At 42.9% G+C, this 12,571-nt stretch overlaps 1 protein-coding gene across 1 annotated transcript in view; it reads left to right on the top strand.

The window, feature by feature from the left end:
• Nucleotides 1-1,194: 1,194 nt before the first annotated feature.
• The window catches only part of eno4 (enolase 4), a 42,797-nt gene continuing 31,420 nt past the window's right edge, over nt 1,195-12,571 (top strand). Inside the window, exons 1-2 of the mRNA XM_014202762.3 lie at nt 1,195-1,506; nt 2,038-2,166. Coding sequence (XP_014058237.3) covers nt 1,330-1,506; nt 2,038-2,166 — 306 coding nt within the window. The 5' untranslated portion in view covers nt 1,195-1,329. The remainder of the gene's footprint in view (nt 1,507-2,037; nt 2,167-12,571) is intronic.

A 12,571-nucleotide genomic window follows, 5' to 3' on the forward strand; every position in this document is an offset into this window, starting at 1 on the left:
ATTGAGTCAACAAGGAGCATGAATGGCAGCATGCTGACTTATGAGCCTCTGAGGCTGTTATTGAATCTGATCATCCTGGCAGGAATAGAGCTCACCCACTGGACCATATGCATCAACCTAAAAGGCACTTTGACTGCTAATATACCTGCAATGAGCTTTGCTCATGAAACAGCCTGCAGCATCTTGACTTATCAGCCTCTGAGGCTGCTATTGAATCTGATCAGCCTGCCAGGAATAGCGCTCACCCACTGGATCATATGCATTAGCCTATAAGGCACTTTGACTGCTTATATGCCAGCAAGGAGCTTTGCTCATGAAACAACCTATAATCTGATCAAGCTCTGAGGCTAAAAGCTAATCTGATCAGCCTGTCAGGAATGGAACGCTGTATATGTAAATATTAACCACAAAACATGAAGTGTCTGTTATAATTATACACAGATCAGTTATGCAAGCTAACAACCAGCATAGATAACTAGGCAGCTAACTAGCTAACAAGACTACCTAGATAGCTCATAAGACTACCTAGCTAATTCCAAGAACTGGGTCCTAGGCGCCCCCCGTGTGCACATTTTGTTATTTTCCCTAGCACTACACAGGTGATTCAAATAACCAACTCATCATCAAGCTTTGGTTATTTGAATCAACTGTGTAGTGCTAAGGCAAAAACCAGAGGGGGCAGGTCCGATTTTGGGAAACCCTGGCTCACAAGACTAGCTAGCCAACTGAGCTTGCTACGCAGCCCTGCGAGCAAGCAAGCTACCAAAAAACACACAAATATGGTTCATCTACAACAAATCAGTCTGATATAATATCTGTGACATATCAGTATAAAGTTGCCTCAATTTAGAAAGATGTTAGCTAAATATTTTTTTTCCTCTAGCCTTCAGATTTCTGGCTGTTTGAATGTGGCGTGATAGCGCATTGTTCCTTGGCTCGTTATTCCTCCGCTGGTTTTGGGGCGGCACGCAGCCTGGGAGACAAGGCTGCCTGTCAGGCTCTGTTCCGGGCTTAAATGCCCACCAGCGAGTTCTCTCCACATTTCCATAGTTCAGGTTATAGATGAAAATGTAACCAGATCTGTTTCCTAACGATCTTTGTTACGTTCTTTTCTCTTTGATGTAACATTTAAATTGTATCGTTCAATGTAGGAAGTTATGTCACATTTAAGTTGCTAAGCAACCCGTTTTGTACTCAAAGACAAGGCTCTGTTGACAGTTTGAACAGTCGCAGTAGCTACAGTACAGTCGGTAGCTCGTTTCTCTGGATGTGGCGAATGCGAATACAAACCTTATTTTCTCTACAACACTCCGACAGAACGTTATAGCTATGTCTTATAAAGGCTTTATAAATTGTAACAGTCGTGTCTCCAAAGAAGAGCAGGAGTTTTATGATTTAAAAATGAAAGCTGCTGAATATTATAGGGCGAACGGCGTCCCACAGAAGATGGAGGGTGTCCTGAACGACATGTTCTTTGATAAGCCCGATGATATTTATGGTTACCTGGTATGATTGACAATGATGTATTGATTCCTGAACTGCTGACCATCATATTATCATGCTTTCTATCTAGCTAGTGTGCTAAATCAATGTTAAGTCAAACAGCTAACTTACTAGAGCCAGAAGTCATGTGTAATTGCGGGCAAGTGTTTTGGTGCTGAAATTAGTAGTTAAAAAAAAATTGTATGTGATGTCTGAGCTCCAGTCCTCCCTAGTTGCACAACTCCATCGTAAATCGTGGAGTTGAGTTTAGTCGGCTAGCTAAGTTAGCATATGTAGCTGACTCAAGGGTAACGTTATTTAGTCTTAGCTTACCATGTAAACAAAAAACAGCTATCTAACGTTATCTAGTATTGGCTCTAGTAGAGCACTAGTGTTACTGAGCACTGATGACCAAATCATGCCCTTGTTTAGGCCTAATTGAATCAGTAATCCTGCTGGGCTGTGGCACTGCAGTGCACCGGCTGGTGTGGTCCCAATATTCAGGTTGTTGTTTCTTTCTGCTGTTATTATTAAACGTTTTATGAAATGTTCTAGGCAAATTACTTCTCAAAATTATCATCGCCACCTGTGATAAGCAGACTATTGGGGAAAGAAATTTATGATGGAAAGGGTCAACTATCCCTCCAGGCACAGGTCCTCTGCATCATCAAAAACGAAGAAAAGGTAAGTTCATGAACAAGCTAGTTAGCGAGTTCCTTTTTCCTTGTAGGTTATTTTCAGTTTTGTGCATCTTCTCCTTGTTGGAAATTGAAGTATCCCACTCACTTCCCAAATGTTCAATTCATATAGCCAAATCTGTGATACATTTCTGTTGAAGTTGCAATAGGCAGTGGTTGAAAAAGTACCCAATCGTCATACATGAGTAAAAGTAAAGATACCTTAATAGAAAATGACTCAGGTAAAAGTGAAAGTCACCCAGTAAAATCCTAATTGAGTAAAAGTCTAAAAGTATTTGGTTTTAAATATACTTAAGTATTAAAAGTAAATGGAATTTCTAAAATATACTTAAGTAAAAGTATAAATCATTTCAAATTCCTTATATTAAGCAAACCAGATGGCACCATTTTCTAGTTTTTAGTTTCGAGGCACGCTCCACCACTCAGACATAATTTACAAATGAAGCATGTGTTGAGTCAGTCAGCCAGATAATTGTCTGACCTGCTAAGCATTCAAAATGTAAGGAGTACTTTTGGGTGTCAGGGAAAATGTATGGAGTAAAAATGACATCATTGGCATTAGGAATGTAGTGAAGTAAAAGTTGTCAAAAATATAAATAGTAAAGTGCAGATACCCTCCCAAAACTCTTTAAGTAGTAGTTCCAAGTATTTTTACTTAAGTACTTTACACCACTGGCAGTAGGTGTGTAATGTAACCTAATTTCTAGCACAATTCCAGGAAAAGTTTGTTCATCTGTCATATTATTCAAATGTATTTGTTGCTATCAAATGGGGCATTGTTGACAAAAAAATGGCTAAGGTTTTCAATTGGAATTACCAATATGGTAATGTTTGACATGACATTATCTGGGCTCTTCAGCCATTCAGGCAGCTCTAATGTGAAGATGCAGCTGGGGAAACAAGCAGGCTAAGAGGGTAGTCATCAGAGGACAACCACTGACCCCTGCCCCTTGCCATTTCAGTTTTTCAGTATTTTAGTCTGGGCAAAGAAACATAATCATGAACTATCCGTTTTTACTAAACAGTCGCCTCTACAACGCCTGGGCATTCATTTACATCAGACTGTGCTGAGGCCAGCAGTTTTACACTAAACAAAAATATAAACGCAACATGCAACAATTTCAAAGGTTTTACTGTACAGTTCATAGAAGGAAATCAGCCAATTTAAATAAATAAATTAGGCTCTAATCTATGGATTTCACATGACTGGGCAGGGGGCGCAGCCATGGGTGTGCCTGGGAGGGCATAGGCCCACCCACTGGGGAGCCAGCCTCAGCCATTCAGAAGTAGTTTTTCCCCACAAAAGGGCTTTATTACAGACAGAAATACTCCTTAGCACCCCCTTCCCCCTCCTCAGATGATCCCGCAGGTCCTGGGCTTGTAACGCGGGTCGTATAAAGGGGACCAAGGAGCAGCGTGTATAGTGCTCATATTTACTTTTAATGACTATACTTTAACAAAACAACAAAACGACCGACAACAGTTCCGTCAGGTGACATACACTAAACAGAAAACAACTACCCACCAAAACCCAGGAAGAAAAAACCCTACTTAAATATGATCACTAATCAGAGGCAACGACAATCAGCTGCCTCCAATTAGAGATCAACCCAAACAATCCCAACATAGAAATAGAAAACATAGAACAACCCAAAACACCCCCTGTCACGCCCTGACCTACTCTACTATAGAAAATTACATCTTACTAGGATCAGGACGTGACAGGGCTGGCGTGGTTACACGGGGTCTGTGATTGTGAGGCCGGTTTGATGTACTGACAAATTCTCTAAAACAACATTCAATTATCTGGAAACAGCTCTGTTGGACATTCCTGCAGTCAGCATGCCAATTGCACGCTTTACATTTTTTATTTTTTATTTCACCTTTATGTAACCAGGTAGGCTAGTTGAGAACAAGTTCTCATTTACAACTGCGCCCTGGCCAAGATAAAGCAAAGCAGTGCGACACAAACAACAACACAGAGGTACACATGGAATGAACAAACATACAGTCAATAATACAATAGAAAAAGTCTATATACAGTGTGTGCAAATGAGGTAGGATAAGGGAGGTAAGGCAATAAATAGGCCATAGTGGCGAAATACTTACAATATAGCAATTAAACACTGTAGTGATAGATGTGCAGAAGATGAATGTGCAAGTAGAGATACTGGGGTGCAAAGGAGCAAAATAAATAAATAACAGTATGAGGATGATGTAGTTGGATGGGCTATTTACAGATGGGCTATGTACAGGTGCAGTGATCTGTGAGCTGCTCTGACAGCTGGTGCTTAAAGTTAGTGAGGGAGATATGAGTCTCCAGCTTCAGTGATTTTTGCAGTTCGTTCCAGTCATTGGCAGCAGAGAACTGGAAGGAAAGGCGGCCAAAGGAGGAATTGGCTTTGGGGGTGACCAGTGAAATATACCTGCTTGAGTGTGTGCTACGGGTGGGTGCTGCTATGGTGACCAGTGAGCTGAGATAAGGCGGGACTTTACCTAGCAAAGACTTATAGATGACCTGGAGCCAGTGGGTTTGGTGACGAATATGAAGCGAGGGCCAGCCAACGAGAGCATACAGGTCGCAGTGGTGGGTAGTATATGGGGCTTTGGTGACAAAACATATGGCACTGTGATAGACTACATCCAATTTGCTGAGTAGAGTGTTGGAGGCTATTTTGTAAATGACATCGCCGAAGTCAAGGATCTTTAGGATAGTCCGTTTTACGAGGGTATGTTTGGCACACTCCCTCAAAACTTGAGACATCTGTGGCATTGTGTTGTGTGACACAACTCCACATTTTAGAGTGGCCTTTTATTGTCCCAAGCACAGAATTTGTGCACAAAATCTGATAGAAATAGGCTTTTTGTGTGTATGGAACATTTCTGATCTTTTATTTCAGCTCATGAGACATGGGACCAACACTTTACATGTTGCGTTTATATTTTTGTTCAGTATAGATTCGACACAGGAAACCTCTCTCACAGTCGACAGAGAAAAATTTGGGCCCTTTAGCAGCCTTTAGAGTGATGCTCTTGGATTATTACCATGCCCACTTGGCAGATACAGTGAGATGGCTGATGGTAATCTGCCATAACAGGGAACAGCGAGGCTAGTGGCTGAACCTAAAGGGAGAGAGAGAAATAAGAGAGTGGATAATTAACTCAGATATTCCACCTTCTAACCACGCTGCTGGCTTCAGGTCAGTGGGAGGTGCCTGTGTCAGCGCTGCCTGCCTTAGTGCTCATCACAGTCTGGGACCACTCTAAGATGGCAGCCGAGGCAGAGGGAGGCACAAATCCAAACAAACCTTTATTTCACTGTCCTGCCACAGTGAAACATTTGGATTGTTTCACACCTTGAGCCATGTTAACTCAGTCAGAGTGCAATGCTTTTGACAGATGCTGTTTTTGTTTGACTTATTACACTGTAACACTGGTTAAATTTCAAAATATTTCCCCCCTAATCGAACCAAAACAAATCTCTATTGTTTGTTGACATTGGGCCCGATTCAGACTTAGGAAATGTATGCCTTTCATGTGCCTTTCCTTCATACTTCTTAGTAGTTGGTATTCAGACTTACCTTGTGTAGGTGCGTAAAGGGCTTTGCAGGCGTGGTTCCCTTGCACATGCTGTATAAATGTAATCGAACTGCTGAAACCCTCCCGCTTACCGGACAACAGATGTTCTCATGGAGTTTTCATTCAATAGGGTTTTCAGTACATTTATCTAAAGCCATCCCTTTAAATTTGGTGTAGCTTTTAATTATAATTTTTTCGAAAGACTCACTAGAATATATGGAGAGAACAGTTCAGAATTTTAGGGATCATATTAGGAAAAGCCATGAATGCCTAAATACACTCATATTCGTCTCCTTTTCAGCACCAATTGGTAGATTTAAAAATACTCTGATCTATTTTATTTAGGGTTAGGAAAGTATTTGTGAATAATAATAAAAAACAGGTTTGTACAGCCTTTATGCACAAAATATATTGGTGAATCAAAAAACGGTGTTTCGATTCATCCAGAAAGTTGCCATATTAAATAGTTAAATCCATGAAATATTGGACGGTGATAAAAGTGGACAACAGGGGTTGAAGAGTAGTCCTATAAATCTACCCTAATAATCCTCCCTAATCACGGAACTGTGATGACAGCGGTCCAGTCGTCGTGAACAGTGTACCCCAGGCTACAGGTTTAAACTGCTATGTATGGTCTGCGTTATATAATGATTCAAATAGGCTACATGTCCCAAATTATTGCACAATTTGTAATACGTTAGTCTAATATGATCCACTGTTGCTAGCGATCCTCAGGAACTACCACACGAACGTGACACAGGAAAGAAAGGTAAACAAACGATGTAATGGAAAGATGAAAAATGTAAGGAAACTAACACTAAAGTGACAGTTATAAATGTATGTGGGTAGAACTGACGGTGGCTACCGATAGTGGTAATATTTAACACGATAGAAATTGTAAAGCATACAGGAAAAAGTCTGGGCATATCATTTAAACATTCTAGAAATCATAAATAAACTCGGAATGTTTGGCGCTATATGGTCATATGCGCATGGCTACAGAAGCCTATAGCTTGTGTCTCCAAATTTCATCTTTGCAAGTTACAAGGCCAGCATTTCATATAATTCACTGTGGAAAAGGTAATATGTTGATACGCTTCAGTTTGCTGCTATATGACTGGTTTCACATTTGTTTCCAGCTATCATAAGATAGGCCTAAAATAGATCTAAAACAATTGTCATTTATATTTACAATCCCATTATCCAAACAGCTTACTCATTTATTTAGCTCTTATCAAGAGCTGTTATCAATTTGTAAATTACAGTTCATGGAGAATGGTGTTCTTTCTAAATGAAAAAATAAAGTAGATGTTGTTCCACTTGGAACTGACAGGTTGCTCCACCTTATTCATTGTGTAAAGGTGGAGGTATTATGAGGGATTTAATTCAAGGTCAGATTATGGCGTATCTGTAGACACACCTCCGCCACACCTTCATTTCTTTGATCTCCATCCTAAGTGAATGATATATGATGGTGATAGCATGCTATTCTCATCCTTAAACTCAAGGTCAGAATATGCGTAGAGATAAAAGTGCATAAAAATTGAATTATGTTCCATTTATGCGCACTTAACTCGGGTCGGAATTCCCCCCGATATAAATAGACGTATGATATAATTTTTTGATATTGGAGGTGTGACCATAGTGCAATTTTTGGGGCATATCTCTATGGAAGTGACATTCAGAACTTTATGGTTTCCATTTGATGTTCGCACAAGGAGTAAAGTCTCTGTTTATTATGGTAAAACTTGTAACAGACCGTTACTGTATACAGTGGCTTGCGAGGAGTATTCACCCTTGGCATTTTTCCTATTTTGTTGCCTTACAACCTGGAATTAAAATATATTTTTGGGGGGCTGGTATCATTTGATTTACACAACATGCCTACCACTTTGAAGATGCAAAATATGTTTTATTGTGAAATAAACAAGAAATAAGACAAAAAAAACAAAGAACTTGAGCGTGCATAACTATTCACCCCCCCAAAGTCAATACTTTGTAGAGCCAGCTTTTTCAGCTGCAAGTCTCTTGGGGTATGTCTTGTCCCGTCCCTTGTATATATTGTTTCTTTCTTTGTATATATTTCGTATATATTTTTAATCTCATTATTCCATCTACGGATTGAACATACTCTCCAGCATCCCGCCTCACCCAATGCGTTATGGATCTGCTTTTTTTTATACTTTAGAACCGTAACCCCCTTCAGAAGCTAGCCAGCTAACTAACTACTAGCTAGTAGTCAGTAAACCACTGCTAGTTAGCATCACCATTAACTGGGACATCTGCCAGCTTCAGCCCGGTCAACTGCTGCCAGCCTGCACAGCGCGATATCAACCCAGAGCATATCGGACTGCTTTTCTCCACCATATCTCTGGATTCCTACCGCAAGCTCTGAACCTTTACTCCGAATCATCACAGTTAGCTAGCTGCTATCCGAGTGGCTACTCCTGGCTAACGTCTCTGTCCCGAAGCAAGCACCAGTTAGCCTGGAGCTAGCCTCGAATCTAGGCCCAACTCCCGGCTAGCCAAAGAGATCTATCAAGCTATTCCTGGGCTTCAATTACCTCTTTTGCCAATTGGCCTGGACCCTTTGCTGCCGACACGGAGCCCCGCCGATCCATCACGACTGGTCTACCGACGTAACCGTCCAAGGGTTTTTTGTCCTGAAGCAAGCACCAGTTAGCCTGGAGTTAGCCTTGAGCTAGGCCCATCTCCAGGCTAGCCGAAGAAATCCATCAGAAAATCCCTGGGCTTCAATACCTCTTTTGCCAATTGGCCTGGACCCTTTGCTGCCGACACGGAGCCCCGCCGATCCATCACGAGTGGTCTGCCGACGTAACCGTCCAAGGGGGTTTCAACAGGCGTCCCCGTTGTGATGTCCCCCTGAGGCCCATCTGCTAGCCTGCTGCTAGCCCCGGCATGCTAGCTGTCTGAATCTCCGTGCCTCCAGCTCGCCTAGCTACTCACTGGACTATGCCTTGTCTATTGCTGTTTTGGTTAGTAATTTTTGTCTTATTTCACTGTAGAGCCTCCAGCCCTGCTCAAGAAGGATAAGAGCTGTACTCTTATCCTTCTCCTCCTCTGTTCTTCTGGTGATGTAGAGGTTAACCCAGGCCCTGCAGCCCCCAGCAACACTCCCATTCCCCAGGCACTCTCATTTGTTGACTTCTGTAACCGTAAAAGCATTGGTTTCATGCATGTTAACATTAGAAGCCTCATCCCTAAGTTTGTTTTATTCACTGCTTTAGCACACTCCGCCAACCCGGATGTCTTAGCTGTGTCTGAATCCTGGCTTAGGAAGGCCACCAAAAATCCTGACATTTCCATCCCTAACTATAACATTTTCCGACAAGATAGAACTGCCAAAGGGGGCGGAGTTGCAATCTACTGCAGAGATAGCCTGCATAGTTCTGTCAAACCATCCAGGTCTGTGCCCAAACAATTTGAGCTTCTTCTTTTAAAAATCCACCTTTCCAGAAGCAAGTCTCTCACCGTTGCCGCTTGTTATAGACCCCCTTCAGCCCCCAGCTGTGCCCTGGACACCATATGTGAATTGATCGCCCCCCATCTATCTTCAGAGTTCGTACTGTTAGGTGACCTAAACTGGGACTTGCTTAACGCCCCGTCCGTCCTACAATCTAAGCTAGATGCCCTCAATCTCACACAAATTATCAAGGAACCTACCAGGTACAACCCAAAATCCGTAACCATGGGCACCCTCTTAGATATCATCCTGACCAACTTGCCCTCTAAATACTCTGCTGTCTTCAACCAGGATCTCAGCGATCACTGCCTCATTGCCTGCGTGCGTAATGGGTCCGTGGTCAAACGACCACCCCTCATCACTGTCAAACGCTCCCTAAAACACTTCAGCGAGCAGGCCTTTCTAACTTACCTGGCCCGGGTATCCTGGAAGGATATTGACCTCATCCCGTCAGAAGAGGATCCCTGGTTGCTCTTCAAAAGTGCGTTCCTCTCCATCTTAAATAAGCATTCCCCATTCAATAAATGTAGAAATAAGAACAGATATAGCCCTTGGTTCACCCCAGACTTGACTGCCCTTGACCAGCACAAATACATCCTGTGGCGTTTTGCATTAGCATCGAATAGACCCCGCGATATGCAACTCTTCAGGGAAGTCAGGAACCAATATACTCAGTCAGTTAGGAAAGCTAAGGCTAACTTTTTCAAGCAGAAATGAATTTTAACTAATTCCAAAAGGTTTTGGGACACTGTAAAGCACATGGAGAATAAGTGTACCTACTCCCAGCTGCCCACTGCCCTGAGGATAGGAAACAATGTCACCACCGATAAATCTAAGATAATCGATAATTTCAATAAGCATTTCTCCACGGCTGGCCATGCTTTCCACCTGGCTACCCCTACCCCAGCCAACACCTCAGTACCCCCTGCAACAACTTGCCCAACCCCCCGCTTCTCCTTCCTCCTTTCGACTCTGTCAATCACTGCATTCCTATCGGCAGACTCAATAACCTTGGCTACTCAAATGACTGCCTCGCCTGGTTCACCAACTACTTCTCAGATAGAGTTCAGTGTGTCAAATCGAAAGGGCCTGTTGTCCGGACCTCTGGCAGTCTCTATGGCTCTATGGGGGTGCCACAGGGCTAAATTCTCGGGCCGACTCTTTTCTCTGTATATATCAATGATGTCGCTCTTGCTGCGGGTGATTCTCTGATCCACCTCTACGCAGATGACACCATTCTGTATTCATCTGGCCCTTCTTTGGACCACTGTGCTAACAAACCTCCAAACGAGCTTCAACGCCATACAACACTCCTGCCGTGGCTTCCAACTGCTTTTAAATGCTAGTAAAAACTAAGTGCATGCTCTTCAACCGATTGCTGCCCGCATCCTCCCACCCGACTAGCATCACACTCTGGACGGTTCTGACCTAGAATATGTGGACAACTACAAATACCAAAGGTGTCTGGTTAGACTGTAAAGTCTTCTTCCAGACTCACATTAAGCATCTCCAATCCCAAATTAAATCTAGAATCGGCTTCCTATTTCGCAACAAAGCCTCCTTCACTCATGCCGCCAAACATACCCTCGTAAAACTGACTATCCTACTGATCCTTGACTTCGGCGATGTCATTGACAAAATATCTCCCAACACCCTACTCAGCAAACTGGATGTAGTCTATCACAGTGCCATCCGTTTTATCACCAAAGCCCCATATACTACCCACCACTGCGATCTCTATGCTCTCGTTGGCGGCCCTCTCTACATATCCATCGCCAAACCCACTGTTTCCAGGTCATCTATAAGTCTTTGCTAGGTAAAGCCCCGCCTTATCTCAGCTCACTGGTCACCATAGCAGCACCCACCCGTACCACGCGCTCCAGCAGGTATATTGCACTGGTCATCCCCAGAGCAAACACTTCCTTTGGCCGCCTTTCCTTCCAGTTCTCTGCTGCCAATGACTGGAACGAACTGCAAAAATCTCTGAAACTGGAGTCTTATATCTCCCTCTCTAACTTTAAGTATCAGCTGTTAGAGCAGCTTACCGATCACTGCACCTGTACACAGCGAATCTGTAAGTAGCACACCCGACTACCTCATCCCCATATTATTACTTACCCTCTTGCTCTTTTGCACCCCAGTATCTCTACTTGCACATCATCATCTGCACATCTATCACTCCAGTATTAAATCTAAATTGTAATTATTTTCGCCTCTATGGCCTATTTATTGCCTACCTTTTGTTTGTTTATGTGTAACTCTGTGTTTGTCGCACTGATATGTTTGTCGCACTGCTATGCTTTATCTTGGCCAGGTCGCAGTTGTAAATTATAACTTGTTCTCAACTAGCCTACCTGGTTAAATAAAGGTGAAGTAAAATAAATGTCTATAAGCTTGGCACATCTAGCCACTGGGATTTTTGCCCATTCTTCAAGGCAAAACTGCTCCAGCTCCTTCAAGTTGGATGGGTTCTGCTGGTGTACAGCAATCTTTAAGTCATATCACAGATTCTCAATTGGATTGAGGTCTGGGCTTTGACTAGGCCATTCCAAGATATTTAAATGTTTCCCCTTAAACCACTCGAGTGTTGCTTTAGCAGTATGCTTAGGGTCATTGTCCTACTGGAAGGTGAACCTCCGTCCCAGTCTCAAATCTCTGGAAGACTGAAACAGGTTTCCCTCAAGAATTTCCCTGTATTTAGCACCATCCATCATTCCTTCAATTCTGACCAGTTTCCCAGGCCCTGCCGATGAAAAACATCCCCACGGCATGATGCTGCCACCCCCATGCTTCACTGTAGGGATGGCATTCTCGGGGTGATGAGAGTTGTTGGGTTTGCGCCAGACATAGAGTTGACCTTGATGGCCAAAAAGCTAAATTTTAGTCTCATCTGACCAGAGTACCTTCTTCCATATGTTTGAGGAGTCTCCCACATGCTTATTTTTTCTTTAAGCAATGGCTTTTTTTCTGGCCATTCTTCCCTAAAGCCCAGCTCTGTGGAGTGTCCGGCTTAAATTGGTCCTATGGACAGATACTCCAATCTCCGCTGTGGAGCTTTGCAGCTCCTTCAGGATTTTCTTTGGTCTCTTTGTTGCCTCTCTGATTAATGCCCTCCTTGCCTGGTCCATGAGTTTTGGTGGGCAGCCCTCTCTGTTGGCAGGTTTGTTGTGATGCCATATTCTTTAAATTTTTTAATAATGGATTTAATGGTGCTCTGTGGGATGTTCAAAGTTTTGGATATTTTTTTATAACCCAACCCTGATCTGTACTTCGCCACAATTTTGTCCCTGACCTGTTTGGAGAGCTCCTTGGTCTTCATGGTGCCGCT

The sequence above is a fragment of the Salmo salar genome, chromosome 01 (genome assembly GCF_965601325.2).
Source record: "Salmo salar chromosome 01, fSalSal1, whole genome shotgun sequence".
NCBI classification, from domain to species: domain Eukaryota; kingdom Metazoa; phylum Chordata; class Actinopteri; order Salmoniformes; family Salmonidae; genus Salmo; species Salmo salar.